Source organism: Mauremys mutica, chromosome 1, assembly GCF_020497125.1.
Source record: "Mauremys mutica isolate MM-2020 ecotype Southern chromosome 1, ASM2049712v1, whole genome shotgun sequence".
Classification (NCBI taxonomy): domain Eukaryota; kingdom Metazoa; phylum Chordata; order Testudines; family Geoemydidae; genus Mauremys; species Mauremys mutica.
Window position 1 is genome coordinate 221928613 of NC_059072.1, and position 14807 is coordinate 221943419.

A 14807-nucleotide genomic window follows, 5' to 3' on the forward strand; every position below is an offset into this window, starting at 1 on the left:
ATCAGATAGGCCATTAGGAAGAAACAATAAGACTGTGAAGACACTAATCTCTCTCCTTCCTGAGAGGCATCTTGAGACCTAGCTCTGATACTACCAAGTCAGGTGATAAGATCACCTGATACAAAATACCATCTTGGACACTGCTGGTACTTTTCCTCTGTAGAGGGATGGGGATCAAACAAAGGTTTCCTGCCTTAAGTAAAGCCTTTTTAAGGCTGGGGAGGGGGTTAATCTTGAGTCTTCTCCATTGCCTACCTAAGAAGGAGGACTGCTGAAAGTACCTGAAGAGACAAAGGAACTAACCTGAGAGGAAAGGCAGGGGTGAGTCCAGACTGAGATGGGTCCAGTCTGTGAGAAGAAATAACTGGAACTCTAAGCTACAGAAATTCTGCAACTTGCCTAAAATAACATTTAGTGTGAGAAATTACTTCTTGAAACCAGTCTCTTTAAGATCTTAAACTTCATATGAGTGTTTTGTTTTAGTTGCTCAGTAATCTGTTTGTTCTGTTTGCTATCCCTTATATTCACTTAAAATCTGCCTTTTATAGTTAATAAATTTGTTTTATTATTAAACCCAGTTTGTGCAATTTCTAATGGGGTGGGGCAAGAATTTGTCCATATCTCTCTTCACATTGAGGGAGAGGGTGAATTTTTATGAGCTTGCGTGGTGCAGATTTTTCTGTACAGTGCAAGACAATATACCTTTGGGTCTGCACTCCAAGGGAGGTGGGCACCTGACTGCTGGCACAAGTCCATTAAACTGAGTTTTCCTAGAGCTGATCTTAGTGTCTGTGTCTTTCTGCAACTGGGTGTGGCCCTACCTGTGTGTGCGCCAGAGGAGGCTGAAGAGCCTGGCTCAGCAAGACAGGGTAAAAGAGGCCCAGGCGGGCTCAGTGACATCCCAGTATGTGGGGTAACCCATCACAGGTGGCATTTGTCATGGATTAAAAATTAGTTGAGAGAACAAAACTAAGAATAAATATTAAGTTTTCATGACAGGAGTTTACTAATGAGGTTTCTTAAGGCTCTGCACCAGGAGGAGCTATTTAATGATTCGATGAAGTTGCAAAATTTGTGGATAACACGTTTGCATTAGTTAGCTCAAAATCGAGCAAATAACTTAATATTTACCCAGCACCAGGGAAATGGGCAACACAATTATAGATGCAGCAAAGAATCCTGTGGCACCTTATAGACAGACGTTTTGGAGCATGAGTTTTCGTGGGTGAATACCCACTTTGTCGGATGCAAGTGATGGCAAGGTAATGCTTCTGGGGAGAAACAATTTGAACTACTTGTACACATTGGAGGAATGTGTAGTAGTGGAAGTGCTGTGTGTGTCTGTCAAATTTATGGTGCTTTTGACTTAGAGATGAACTCCAATCAGATGTTACCTCAAAGTAACTATGAAGGCTCGGCCAGCGGTGAGAACATTAAGCCAGGTCTTCCAAGTCGCAAGCCGTAGTCCCTGCTGTGCCACAGTCCTCCATGCACTGCCCCCACTCCGAGAACCAGCTCTGCACTCTCACAGGCCGGGAACCGTGGCCAATGGAAGCTGGGGTGGGGGTGGTGCCTGTGGGCAAGAGCTGCGCGGAGCTGCTTGCGTGCCCCCACCTAGGAGCTGGACCTGCGCTGGCCGCTTCCGGGGCACAGCACGGTGTCAGAAGAGGTAGCCACTAGCCTGCTTTAGCTGGACAGCGCTGCTGACAGTACTTTTAACAGCCTGGTCGGCGGTGCTGACCAGAGCTGCTGCGACCCAGTGCCTTCCATTCTGTGACCCAGCGCTGGGTTGTGAACCTGCAGTTTGAAAACCACTGCTGTAGAGCTACTATGTCCCTCTGTGGGTGGGGGCACCCTCCTGCTCCAGCTCTGAGCCCCCCCCAAACCCAGAGCCCCCTCCTGTACCCCAAACACCTCATCCCCAGCGCTGTTGGGCTGCGGGCATCAACAATTTTCTTCAACTGGGTTGCTAGAAAAAAAGTTTGAAAACCACTGCGCTACAGAGCCAGCTCCCCCATGGTGCACTGGAAGCAGAGGTATGACACATTGGCAAAAGAGGACTAAAGGGGCACTGGGTCCCTTCCAGCACTGCACTGTGTGTAATCTCAAATATTAAATCCACCCAGTGTGGGTTTGTTCTAACAAGCAGCCTAGAAACTAAGTTTGTTCTATTTAATTTTAAAATCTTAGGAAAGTGGAGATCAAGTCCCAGTACAACTGATTGGCAATGAGCTGAAGACTGAACTGTTTCTGAGACCACCAGTCCAGAACAGATAATATGCATGAGTAGCACCATCTGCTGGTGTGCTGGACTCAGCTTTATCAGACTTAAACTCAAAAGACCCATTGGTTGTGTTCCACCCCCCCATAGTTAGTGTGTGTCCAACTCCTGACTTTCATCTAAGGGTGTAGCTGCTTCATGAAGTTAGGTATAATTTCTTTTACAGATGGGGAAAATTGAGGTAAAAGGAGGTAAAAGTACTTTGACCCAGATCATAACAAGAGTCAGAGGTATAGTGAGGAATCTACTTGTCCTGCTTCAGGTCCCATACTCTGACCACTAGCAATATTATCTGCTTTCTTAGGATTTGTAACATGCACACACACTCTTTTTCTCTCTCGCTCTTTTTGAAACCATATTTTAAATGACACCCATTTATGCTAATGCATTTTTCAGCTTTGGCCTCCAGACTACCTCAGTACCTACAATTCTTTTCTTGAAGCAGGACATAGCGGTTTGAGTACATCGGGAAGTGCATAGGCTATCCCACTGGATGCAGTCTGGGTGGAATAGAGAAGTACTGCAACAAAAAGATGGGTCACACCATATGGAGGGGCAACATGAGCCTTGATCCTGCTTTTGCATACCAGATCTGATAAACTTTGAATGTGAAGAGGTAGAAAGTGAAGATAAAATTAAGACTAGTCACCTTACCACAGTGTGGAACAGAAGGCAGAGAATCCCATTGATTGTGGGCTTTTGAAGTGAAAGAGATGCTTCCTCTGGCTAATATCTCATTAAAGAAGTCTGAGACTATGTTAATAGTAAATATGCTGAAAAATGCATTTTGGGGCATTGACGTTATTTGAAAATGTGAAATGAAGTGGCCAATTTCATCTAAAAAAATAGTTTTGGGGACTGAGGTACTATTCACAAAAGCGAGAGGCTGCCCTTGCAACATTTAGAGTACACACTTGGGCCATTCTGGTTCAATTCCCCCACTGCGTGGGGAGAGAGAGTTTTGAACCATGTCTTCTCATAGGGTAGGAGCACACCCTCACAACTCACCTATAGCATCATTTTCTCTGTTTGCTTTGCTGACTAGTTAGTCAGTTATATGAAGTGGAACAGCTTCAAAGTGAGAGACTGAGACAGCCCTACCCAAGCCTCTCCTGTAGTCTATGGGTTAGGGTAGTCCTGTGGGAGGTAGGAGACTGAGATTCAAATCCCTGTGCCAAAGGCTATTTTACTATGGATACACAATGAAACAGCATCAACAGGTGAGGCTAAAAGTGCCTTATATTCAAATAGGCCAGTGGCTGGGGTACTTTCTTGTGAGGGATCCAAGTTCAAATCTCTCCTCCACAGTAGGAAAGATAGAGAGTGAAACTGGGTCTCCCACTTGGCTCGTGAGACCCCATAAGCACTGCACTAAAGGTCTGAAAGGAGGTTGCTCCTCCCACTTTGTGAATCTTTAAAAATACTTGGCAACAAAATGTTTTAGGTCAAATGAAATGTTTTGTTCAACCTGAAACTGACTCTTTTGATTTGCCAAAAACGTTTGATCATTTTAAAATTTAGTTCAACTGGTACCACATTTTATTTTCAAAATTTTAAAAAGGCCAGTGAACCAGAAAAAATCAATTATTTGCTCAGTTCTAGAAGGAAGAGGTTACAACTGTGTATTTACCAAAAGTACATAGGCACGGCCCAACACAAAACACTCTCTAAACAGCTTTTGTCTGCTGCGTGATTCTGCCTAAGACAAATACTACTGCTAGATTCTGTATGAGGGAATTCTGTATTATTCCACTAATTAATTCTGCTGCAAGAGCTCATAAAATTGCTAAGCACCATGCAGTGTCACATGAAGGACACAACTATCTCAAACATCTTCTGACTGCCACCAAATCTAAGATTTCTTTCATAGATACCTGGCCACCCTACATTTCAGTTGCAAATCAGTATTTTACTGGGATGCTGAGGTATTAATGGATCAGGAAGACAACACTTCAGAGGTAGAAGCATTAGCTCAGGTTGGGGTATCACACTTATTTTCTGCATTCAGTTATCAGTTTCTGTTCTTGTGTGCTCAACCTAGTCTCCACCATTCCCCAGTCAATCCTTCCCAGGAGAAGGCAGGGAAACTGCCCTTTATTGTTTGCACCCACTTGTAAGGCTATTAAAGTGTACCAAGTGTTACCAGTCCACTTCTCACCCCATTAGTTAGCCACCAGTGCACACCACCCTAAGGTGCTTTGAAAACAGCTATGTGATGAGAGGAGTGGTTTCACTGATAAAGCCCAGCTATTGCCTGTGGGCTGTAAATGATGCATCAGGTGGGTTGGGTTAAGGTCATTCTAATTTTTGCTGGTTCAGCCGAGCTACAATTGGCAAAGCTGAGGAAGGGCTGGTGCATAGATCACTTTCCGTTCCCTCAACCCTAATCCTGTGAGCAGCCCCATAGCTTCAAGGCTCTTTCAACCCTAATGATGCACCCAATGCTTGTTTCAGCCTCTTCCAGTCTTTGCAGCAATCTTTAGCTACCCTCTCTGCCTAGCTGTCTGAGCCCTGAATCATTTCTTCATGTAGCATTGTGTTTCTATAAGCATTTCTGTCCCATTTTTCAAACATGCCTTTGTGGGGCTGGCCCTTTAAATTTGTCAGAGCCAACCATCTCCAGGCCTAAAACTGCCATTTTCAGTGACTTTTCCTTGCTGTATCTACTTCTCCTCTGTCCAGTAAGTACTTAATTTGTAATGGAAGAGATGCTGGGGCTTAACCAATTTGTTTTACATTGATAACATATGCAGTTAGCCCAGGGGCTATGAATTGCCAAACCTAGAGGTGCTGGGTCTCAGCCCTAGCACAAATTAAGCTTTGAGTATTTTCTGTTTTGGTCTCCCTTCTTGTTCCTGACATGAAATGTTTTCACTGCCTGGCCTCTTATGTTGCCATAATTTTATTATTTCTTCAGTGTCTTCTACACCCTGACCTTCTGGTGCATGACAGGGGTTTGTCAATTGACTTTGTCTGAAGCTGCTTGGGTTAGTGAGTGGCTGGAAGCTGAAATGCCTTCAGTATGTTGATGACAACCAACTCTGCATCTCTGTTGTGATTCATTTGGCTGGGGCAGTGGAACAAGTATCCCAGTGTCAGGAGAGCTTTGGGGTCTGACTGTGGTCTGAGTTAGATGTAACCAAGTGTTGAGAGTTGCAGAACTTATACTGGTATAAATATATCTTCTGAGTGAAGGAGGGAAGCCACTATTTTGTAATACATGATCACAAGTTAGATCCATTTTGAATTCTGGGCTGCTGGTGGATGCCAGGAGCTGCCATGGTTAACTGCCCATTTTTTCATTTTGGGCTGATGAAAAGTGTGACCTTTTCCCTCTGATGTAACCCTTATCAGTGTCAGGCATGCCTTTGTTGTTTAGGTTGTTTTGTTATAATGCACTCTACAAGGGACTGCCCACACACAGCATATGGAAGTTAGACACATACAAAATGTTGTGGTCTCTTTATAAAGAGAGGCTTCAGACTGGAAATACATCACATGGTGCTTCAGCATTTGCAATGGCTAACTAATAAATAATGGATACTGGCACATAAAACAAATCCTCTGCAAACAAAACCTTACCAGTCCTCAACCCAATTTCTCCCCAGACATCTGGGAGATGAGCCTTGTGCCATAGGCAAAGGCTAATAGATCTGAGACATCGTGTGTGCGAGTTTCTCCCTCTCTGCAATTCAGCCGCATTTGATGTCAGCAATGTGCTGGAGCTCCCTTGTTATAAATGAGCAAGACATTCTCAGCTTTTGAATTCCCTCACGTCTTGTAAGCCATATCCCAGCGCTGTTAGCCTTTAGCCATGGCACAAGGCTCCTCTTCTCTCCCAGACATCTGGGGAGAAACTGAGTTGAGAATTGGAGAAGTTTTGTTTGCTGCGGGGTTGTTTTATCTGCCAGTGTGTATTTATTTATATTGCAACAGCACCCAGAGGCCTTGCACAGGATGGAGTCCCTATTGTACTAGATGTTGCACGAATACCTGTTCACTGCCCAGAAAAGTTCACCCAATCTAAGAAATTCTCACTGGCGAGAGCAATCTATTGTATAGTTTGGTGAAATTAAATTCCATCCAGATGTCCAGGGCCTGGGATGCTGCCTCATCATCATTCTGTATATATGAAAAAATCAAATTCTAACATAACACTATATAAAAATAATAAATTTTAGTGGCAATGTAGAAAGTCACTTTTTACTCTTTCAAGGATCACACTACGATTTTCAGGAAGAGAGGTGGACGCTATTCATAATAGACGCTTTTTGCTGACTGCCCACAATGCTGTGTGGGGTTTTTTTGGTTCATGCATGACCTTATGTTAAAGAGATCAAAGTGGGGGGAAGAGCACCCATGCATAGGATGTGCATTTGGGAGGAATTTCAAGTTCTGGTGGTGATCAAGCATGTTTTAGAAGTGATGTTTTTGTCTCTTGTGGGAAGAAATGTGTGCACATGAACCCAAAGACTCTACAATTCCCCTGCTCTAAATTAAGAGCTATGAAAACAGTTGGAGAGGAATAGGAAAAAGTTTCAGGTCATAGTATGAAAGTAGGATCATCCCCAGACTATGGGAATTTTAAATACACTAGAATCTTCCTTTTATATTAGCATGTATCCCAGAAGTTTTAAGTGTTAAAAAGGATAAACAGATAAAACTAGATCCTTTGTTAATACAAAGTGGTGTAGCTCCATTTATTCCAGTAGAACTATGCTGACTTCTTAATGTTCGACTGAAGAAAAACTAAAATGTTTTCCAACTTCAGACAAAGAGAAATTTTAGTTTAACTCCTTTAAACTGTATTCCTGGCTTCAGACTTCATTACAGATCACTGTATTAATTTGTGGAATATGGTCTCAGACTCATAGTGAACAATTGGCAGGTGGCAATTTTTCAGCTGCAGCTTCTAATGTGTCATCAAAATAGAGAGTTAGGGCTTTACAGAAAACCACTGGGAGGGAAATTCTGGTATCTTTTTGAAAAAGAAGCAAAGGCATAAAGGATTTTATGGATTAAGCTTTTGTGGAAATTAAGTGATCTATCCAAAATGAGATTCTTAAAGCTAAGTCCATATAGCTAAGGAAATGATATACATTATCTATATAGATATATGTATTTTTAAGAGGATGCAAGTAACTAAAGATTAAAGTGCAATTTCCCTGCCTACACAGTATGATAGCAGAGCATTATGCACTCAACATATGAACTCTTGACAAGATGGAATGGAATAAACTCAAGCTCAAATTCTTAGCCTCCTTTCAGGAGGCCCTAGAAGATTAATTGTGTCAACTCCTTCTGCTAGTGGTAGTCTCTGCACAGTGAATACCTGTATTTTGAGAAAGCAACTACAGTTGGTAGCCACTATAAATCAGCCAAATGCATGGTAATAACAAAATGACTGGAATTTTATTGACAACTTGAAGTTGCATGTGACTTGTGTAGCTCAGTAGAAGCAAGTTTCAGTTTAGTTTATCAAAATACTTCAGTTTTCCAGCTGGATCTGGGATTATCTGTGTGAGAAAGAAAGTGAAAGTGTTGGTCTAAAAACAAAAGGAACAAATATTATCTGCCTCATATTCTGGCATTAATGGTCACACACTACATTTAGAAATTACCTTTCACCTGTTCAGATCTAAGGTTACTGCTTATCTCTAATGAACATTAAACAGTGGAGGGCAGTAGGGGTGATGGAGGAGGAAGTGGAGTTCAAGAAGGAAACAGAATCTGCCTTGTTGACAGAATGTACTCTCCAGTCTGATTTTCCCCATAAGTGAACTTGGAATTATTTCCATAAATTAACGTCTGTACTCAAGTGCCTCAGAGTTTACTTACAGCTCTTGTCCTGGCCACCACGCTCTCATGGCATCTTCAGGTTTGATCTAATTAAATCAAATACATTTAGAAGGCCTGGCTACAGATGTTAATGTGTTCTGAAGAGTGTTTTGCAGAACTATTCTGTTGTTTAAGTGCACTACAGCTTTTGCACAGAAAGTAAAGAGAACATCTTACTTGTATTTACGTCAGTGCTATACATTTATTGCAGCCTGATATTCTCAGCAATGAGTCAGTGGTCAGCAACAGGTGTACAGAAACAGCAGATGCTATAAAGTAGTAATCTATTACTGCTATCAACCGGTCTCCCTTTTATTAAGTGTATTCATAGGCTTGACCCTTCTAAGAATGGGAAATCGCTCGCTTGTCAGTTGCTAATGGACAGATTATTCAGTTTAGGCCAGGTAGTGGAATGCATGATTTCCAATGCCATACATATGCCATCCTATAACCCACTTTCACCATAAAATCTAAAGAGCCAGTTTTCCCCACTAGGACAAATCTTAACTAGCCCATGAATATAATTCCCAGCATCTGCTTGTTTCACACTGTAATGCAGAGGTCTGTGCTAGCCACTTAAATGTTGCCAGTTGCAACGTTTACTAGAGGCTATACAGACACCCTGGCTCTTTGCAGGCACTGTTTGAGATCTTGTATGTAGATACAATATAGGGACCGTCATTTAATGTGTGTCAGTATAGTGACTAGCACAATGGGACCTTGATCTTGGCTGGAAACTCCAGAAGCTACTAGAATACAGTTTATTAATAATGCTGTATCGGTTTATATCATTTGCATCCTATTGAGATTATGAAAATGTTATTGTTTATAGATAAGCCCATTGTCTATATGAACGAACACATTTCATGGCCCTGCCAAAATGTGGTATTTGATGCTGTCATGTATTACCAACTCAAGGAAAGGTGCAGAGACCACTTCAATTTTTTGCTGCTACTGAAACCTTATAGAATTTCTTTCAAGGCACCTTTTATTTATTTTCATTTTAATTTTTTTTACATAATGCTGTTTGTGCCAACAGCTGAAACAAGCAGCAGAAGAAAAAAGAGCAGCTTCCAATAAATGCCAGTGTACACCGTTGTAGCAGCACTGCTGTACCGGCACATCTGATGAAGATGCACTATGCCGACGGGAAAGAGCTCTCCCATTGGAATAATAAAACCACCCCGTGAACGGCATAACCTCTCCTGCCGACTAAGTGCTGTGCAGACAAGCGCTTATGTCGCTCAAGGGGCTGGCTGATTCACACCCCTGAGTGATGCGTGTTATGCCAACATAAGATGTGTGTGTAGACATAGCCTTAGAAAATATATTTTCGTTGTTCTACTGGGGCCTGATTCAACACCCACTGAATTCAGTTGCTTCAGTGGGCATTGAACTGGGCCCTTCCTCTTTGGCTCATAATCATGTTAGTGTGAAGAAACAAAAGAAGAGATACTGTGCCGCAAAATGTATTCCATTTTACAGTTCTAACAGTGGTAGTATGCTTTGCCAGATTGTGGGCAATTATACAATGGCCTGAGCAGTGAGATGATTTATACTGAGGAACTGCTTAGGAACCCCAATCAAGGATCAAGTCTCTATTATGCTAGGCACTGTACAGATAAGAAAGAGAAGATAGCCCCTTCCTCAGAGAACTTCCCATCCTGCAACGCAGGTCAAAAGAGAGTTGGAAGGAAATTCTCCCTCAAGTTAACTTTCTGGTGCTTGAGGTTTTGATCACACATTGTAAAGTTGAGGGAGAAGGAAACTCCTGATGTGAAGAGATTAACTTTTTTCCTGCATGAAATACTGCCAACATGATATACTGTAATAAATCAGTCAATAAAATTCCAATGATAACAGATTAAGAACTTATAAAAATATCACAATGCACAGGGCCTGATATTGTGCTTCCATTCAAGTTAATGAGAATTTTGCTTTTGCCTTCAATGGAGATAGGATTGGGTCCCTAATTTTATTTAATCATGCAAAATAATGAACGTATGCTGAATATAAATATGGACTTACTGTCTCACTGCCAGGTTTCCAACCAGCAGGGCAAACTGGAAAAAAAAAAAAAGGAGAAAAAATGGAAGTTGAGTTAATAGAAAAGAAATTATTTTTCTAATTTATTTGGTTTTCTAACCATTCTCATAAAAAACTAATCTTTGAATTTTAAGTACTATAGCAAGAAGGTGCCACATGTAAACATCTGCAAATATGTAACATGCTTATTCATCAGACAGTATCCCTAAAACATTAATATTGATACTATTTGTAGGGCAGGTTGGATTATTCCATTCACCAAAAACGGGAAATCTTTGCTTGGTTGAGTATATGTTGGTTTTGATTTTCACTGTTTTCAGTCTATTAGTCAACTTACTGGCAAAGTAATAGTACCGCCCGTTCTGAAGATGAATCCCCATTCCAAGAGGACATATGGTGCCAGCAATTCCATCAGGTGGAAATGGAGACAGGTATAACTTTCTTTAAAACTAATGCCAGTAGCAATGAAGAAAAATTAAATCTCTCTCTCTAGAATGTGACTATTTTGTTTGATATCCTGCTTAGGATGTAAAAGGATTAGGATGATAAAAATAAATATTTACCATTCTTGCAATTGCTCAGTTGTTCATGTACAACCTAGGTGAGACCAAGGAGCTGATCCTGCAACTGCATATGGGTAGGCAGACCTTGTGCCCAGGCAGAGTTTCATTGGCTTCGATGAGGCTTTGCAAAGGCTCAAGGATCTGCCTGCACAGCTGGGATTACACAACTGGAGCACAGGCATTTTATCCCTGTGCTGCCAGCTGAAATGTGGTGAACATAGTAAAAACCTTGGAGGATTCTTCTTCCTAGCCTCTGCACTGAGTCCAATGAAATAGATATGCATTGCCACAGAAAATCAGCAAAACCCAACAGGATTCCACGTGCCTCACAGGGAGAATCCAGTACTGCGTAAGCTGAGACACAGCTTTATTTGAAGCTGAACAAAAAGGACTTTCTCTCCTTAATCAAAACGCTCATTGCCTTTAAGTATCAAAATTTGTTCTTTTCAATTTTGAATTACAAAATAGAGCGGTTTATACAGATAATGTTACATTACACATTAACATGTTTCAAACTGCACTACATTAAAGCATGCTAGGGAACCTGGTGCGCATACCATCAGGATCTATGCAGACCAGTTGATGTGCCACCCATTAGTGTGCTTCAGAAAACATACCCCTATAGTGTGCATCACTGCACTGTGTAGACAACCTTAGAATGAATTGCAGCTGTGTCACTTTCCATAGGTTTGCTTTTAAACACCAACACTTTAAATTGAGAGCAGGAAGATCAGCCAGCTGAACATATACATGTGTTAATAATTAAAGTTGAATAGCTTGGGCCAAATCCTAAACTGGTGTAACTTGGCACAGCTCCCTGAAGTCAAGTCACTGGAGCTATGCCAGTTTACACCATCTAAGAATCATTTACTTTAAGAGAAGAGATAGGAATAACATTGGGCACCGAACCCAATCTCATTTTGGGAGATGCTTTTCACCGACTCAAAGTACTGTATCTATTTTGTCTTGGGACACCAGCTCTATTCCCCCCCACCCCCCCAACATTAAGATTACACTGGTAGTGCCTCTTGGATCAGCTGCAGCTTGTCTAAATTTATTAAAATACTGAGCCTGATTCTTCGCTGCCTCATACCTTGCGCAGTCATTTATTCTTATGAGTGGAAAATGTGTGTAAATGCTACTGTTTTGATTTGGTAGTGTTATAACCACTTTGCATTCACTTTGGACACTACACTAGAGCAAGGCAGGGGAGGATCAGGTCCACTGAATCTTGAATGAGGGGAACAGAAAACTTTGCTCAGTAACAACCATGAAGCTATCAAATGTTGCAGTGTGCCTTGCTTCCTAATAGCTAAAAATACACCTTCCAAACTAAATAAGACCTCAATATAATTCCCATTGCCAAAATATTGAAAACAGGCACCTTCTCCATGTTTGTCAGTGTACTGGAATGCTTGTACTAGACGAAGTGTTTCATCCACTGATCTGCCGACGGGAAGGTCATTCATTGTTATCTGTCGAAGGACCCTCTTATCATCAATAATGAAAAGGCCTCTGCAAAAAAGTGGAATTTTTCTTTTAGATATAAACCTAATAATATTGATCTCTATTACGCACATTGTAGTGTCCAGATATTGCAGCATACCTACACTACATCAGCAGTGGCTGGATCTCTCCAAGCACTACACAATCAAGTTAAGTACAGGTTATGTGTTAACTTTTAATTTCCTTTGTAACTCCCTTCACATTACTTTCTCATTCATAATGCACCCAGAATTGAAGGATCTAACCTCTCCCACCTCTGGAGTCCTTCAATATAAGCCTCATTTAGAGGAGGTGCTTTTCATTGACACAAAGAACTCCATCTCTCACTGAAAGTGCCCTCTGATCTTGCTGTGATCTAGGCAAGGTCAAGTCAGAATTAAGAGAGCAGTAAGAACATAACAATGGCCATACTGAGTCAGACCAAGGGTCCATCTAGCCCAGTAGCCTGTCTTCTGACAGCAGCCAATGCCAAGTGCTTCAGAAAGAATGAACAGAACAGGCACTCATTGACGGATCCATCCCGTTGTCCATTCCTAGCTTGTGGCAATCAGAGCACTGGATTGCATCCCTGAGCATTTTGGCTAATCTCCATGAACTTTTCTAGTTTTTGTTTGTTTGTTTGTTTTTGTTTTTTAACACAGTTATAGTTTTGGTCTTTACAACATCCACCGGCAATGAGTTCCACAAGTTGACTGTGCGTTGTATGAAGAAGTACTTCCTTTTGTTTGTTTTAAACCAGCTGCCTATTAATTTAATTGATTGACCCCTGGTTCTTGTATTATGAGAAGGAGTAAATAACACTTCCTTATTCACTTTCTCCAACTAGTCACGATTTTAGACCTGCATCATATCCCCTCTTAGTTGTCTCTTTTCCAAGCTGAAAAGTCCCAGACTTTTTAATATCTCTTCATGTGGAAACTGTTCCATACCCCTCATAATCTGGGTTACCCTTTTCTGTACCTTTTCCAGGTCCAATATATCTCTTTTGAGATGGGGTGACTAGAACTGTATGCAGTATTCAAGGTGTGGGTGTACCTTGGATTTATATAGTAGCATTATAATATTTTCTGTCATCTTATCTATCCCTTTCTTAATGGTTCCAAACACCGTTGGCTATTTTTGACTGCCGCTGTACATTGAGTGGATGTTTTCAGAGAACTATCTACAATAACTCCAAGATCTCTTTCTTGAGTGGTAACAGCTAATTTAGACCCCGTCATTTTGTATGTATAGTTGGGATTATGCTTTCCAATGTGCGTTACCTTGAATTTACCAACACTGAAATTCATCTGCCATTTTGTTGCCCTGTTTTGTCAGATCCCTCTGAAACTCTTCGCAGTCTGTTTTTTGGGCTTAACTATCTTGAGTCATTTTGAATCGTCTGCAAATTCTGCCACCTCACTATTTACCTCTTTTTCCAGATCATTTATGAATATGTTGAACAGCACTGGTCCCAGTATATATCCTTGGGGGACCCCACTATTTACCTCTCTCTCCTTTCTGAAAACTGACCATTTATTCCTACTCTTTGTTTTTTTATTTTTTAACCATGAGATGACCTCCTTCCCTCTTATCCCATAGCTGCTTATTTTGTTTAAGAGCCTTTGAGGGATCTTGTCAAAGGCTTTCTGAAAGTCCAAGTACATAAGGTTGCATCTTTCTTTGGTGATATGATGATGCTTAAGAATTTTTTTATATGCACTTTGAGATTTTAGACTTCATATGGAAGTCTTGAACACTATTTCCCTTAACTATACTGCTTGATAAGTAGATCACTGATATTGTAAAACGCTCAACTGTGTAAATGAGAACCTAAGAGCTTTTAGAATCTATGTGATAGGAGCTATTTACACAGTCCTTAATAAAAAAAAAATTACAATGATAAACCAAAAGCACTTGTTACACTTAAATATCTAGACCTGGTGAGATAATGCCCGCTCAGGGTTGACAGCATGATATTATAGGAATGTACAGTCTCGGCCCATCTAGTCCAGTTTCCTGTCTCTGACAATGGTCAGAAGCAGAGGCTTCAGCGGGAGGTTTGTCTCACAGTAGGCAGATGTGGGATAATTTGCCCCCTACATTAATTCCTATAATATTTAAAGACTGATTTTAAACCCTGAAGCATGAGATACAGTATCCCTCCAAATTTTTTAGTACTAACTATAACAATGCTGGATATTCTTGACATTCATAGAAGTATCAAATCCCTTTTTTAAATGTTGCAAATGACTTCCTCTGGGAAAGAGTTCCAGATAGGTGTGGTGTGAAAAAGTATTGCCTTATGTCAATTTTTGAATTTGCTACCTTCTAATTTCACTGAATGTTCCCTTGGTCTTTTTATGAGGCAAGGAGAAAGTTCCTGACCTACCCTCTCTCTACCATTAATTATTTTATATACTTTGAATGTATCCCCTCTTATTCTTCTCCTATCTGAAGTAAATAATGCCAATCTTTTCAGTCTCTCTTCAAAGCAGATGTTTCCTGTGCTGTTTCTCATTCCTATCTCCCTTTGCTGAAGCCCCTCTAATTCAGCAATTTCCTCTTTGAGATGGGGTGATCAGTTCTGTACA

General features: G+C 41.0%; 1 protein-coding gene across 3 annotated transcripts in view; it reads right to left on the bottom strand.

Annotated features, from left to right (window-relative positions):
- Window positions 1–7672: 7672 nt before the first annotated feature.
- PRDX4 (peroxiredoxin 4) overlaps window positions 7673–14807 on the bottom strand; it is a 28943-nt gene continuing 21808 nt past the window's right edge. For 2 of the 3 annotated variants that reach the window (XM_045009352.1, XM_045009208.1), the window contains exons 5-7: window positions 12113–12243; window positions 10148–10182; window positions 7673–7797 (exon numbers count right to left, since the gene is read on the bottom strand). In XM_045009352.1, the coding sequence (XP_044865287.1) occupies window positions 7747–7797; window positions 10148–10182; window positions 12113–12243 (217 nt within the window). In that variant the 3' untranslated portion in view covers window positions 7673–7746. Of the gene's footprint in view, window positions 7798–8119; window positions 8167–10147; window positions 10183–12112; window positions 12244–14807 lie in introns of all 3 variants that reach the window. The other variant, XM_045009269.1, reaches the window with a different exon arrangement.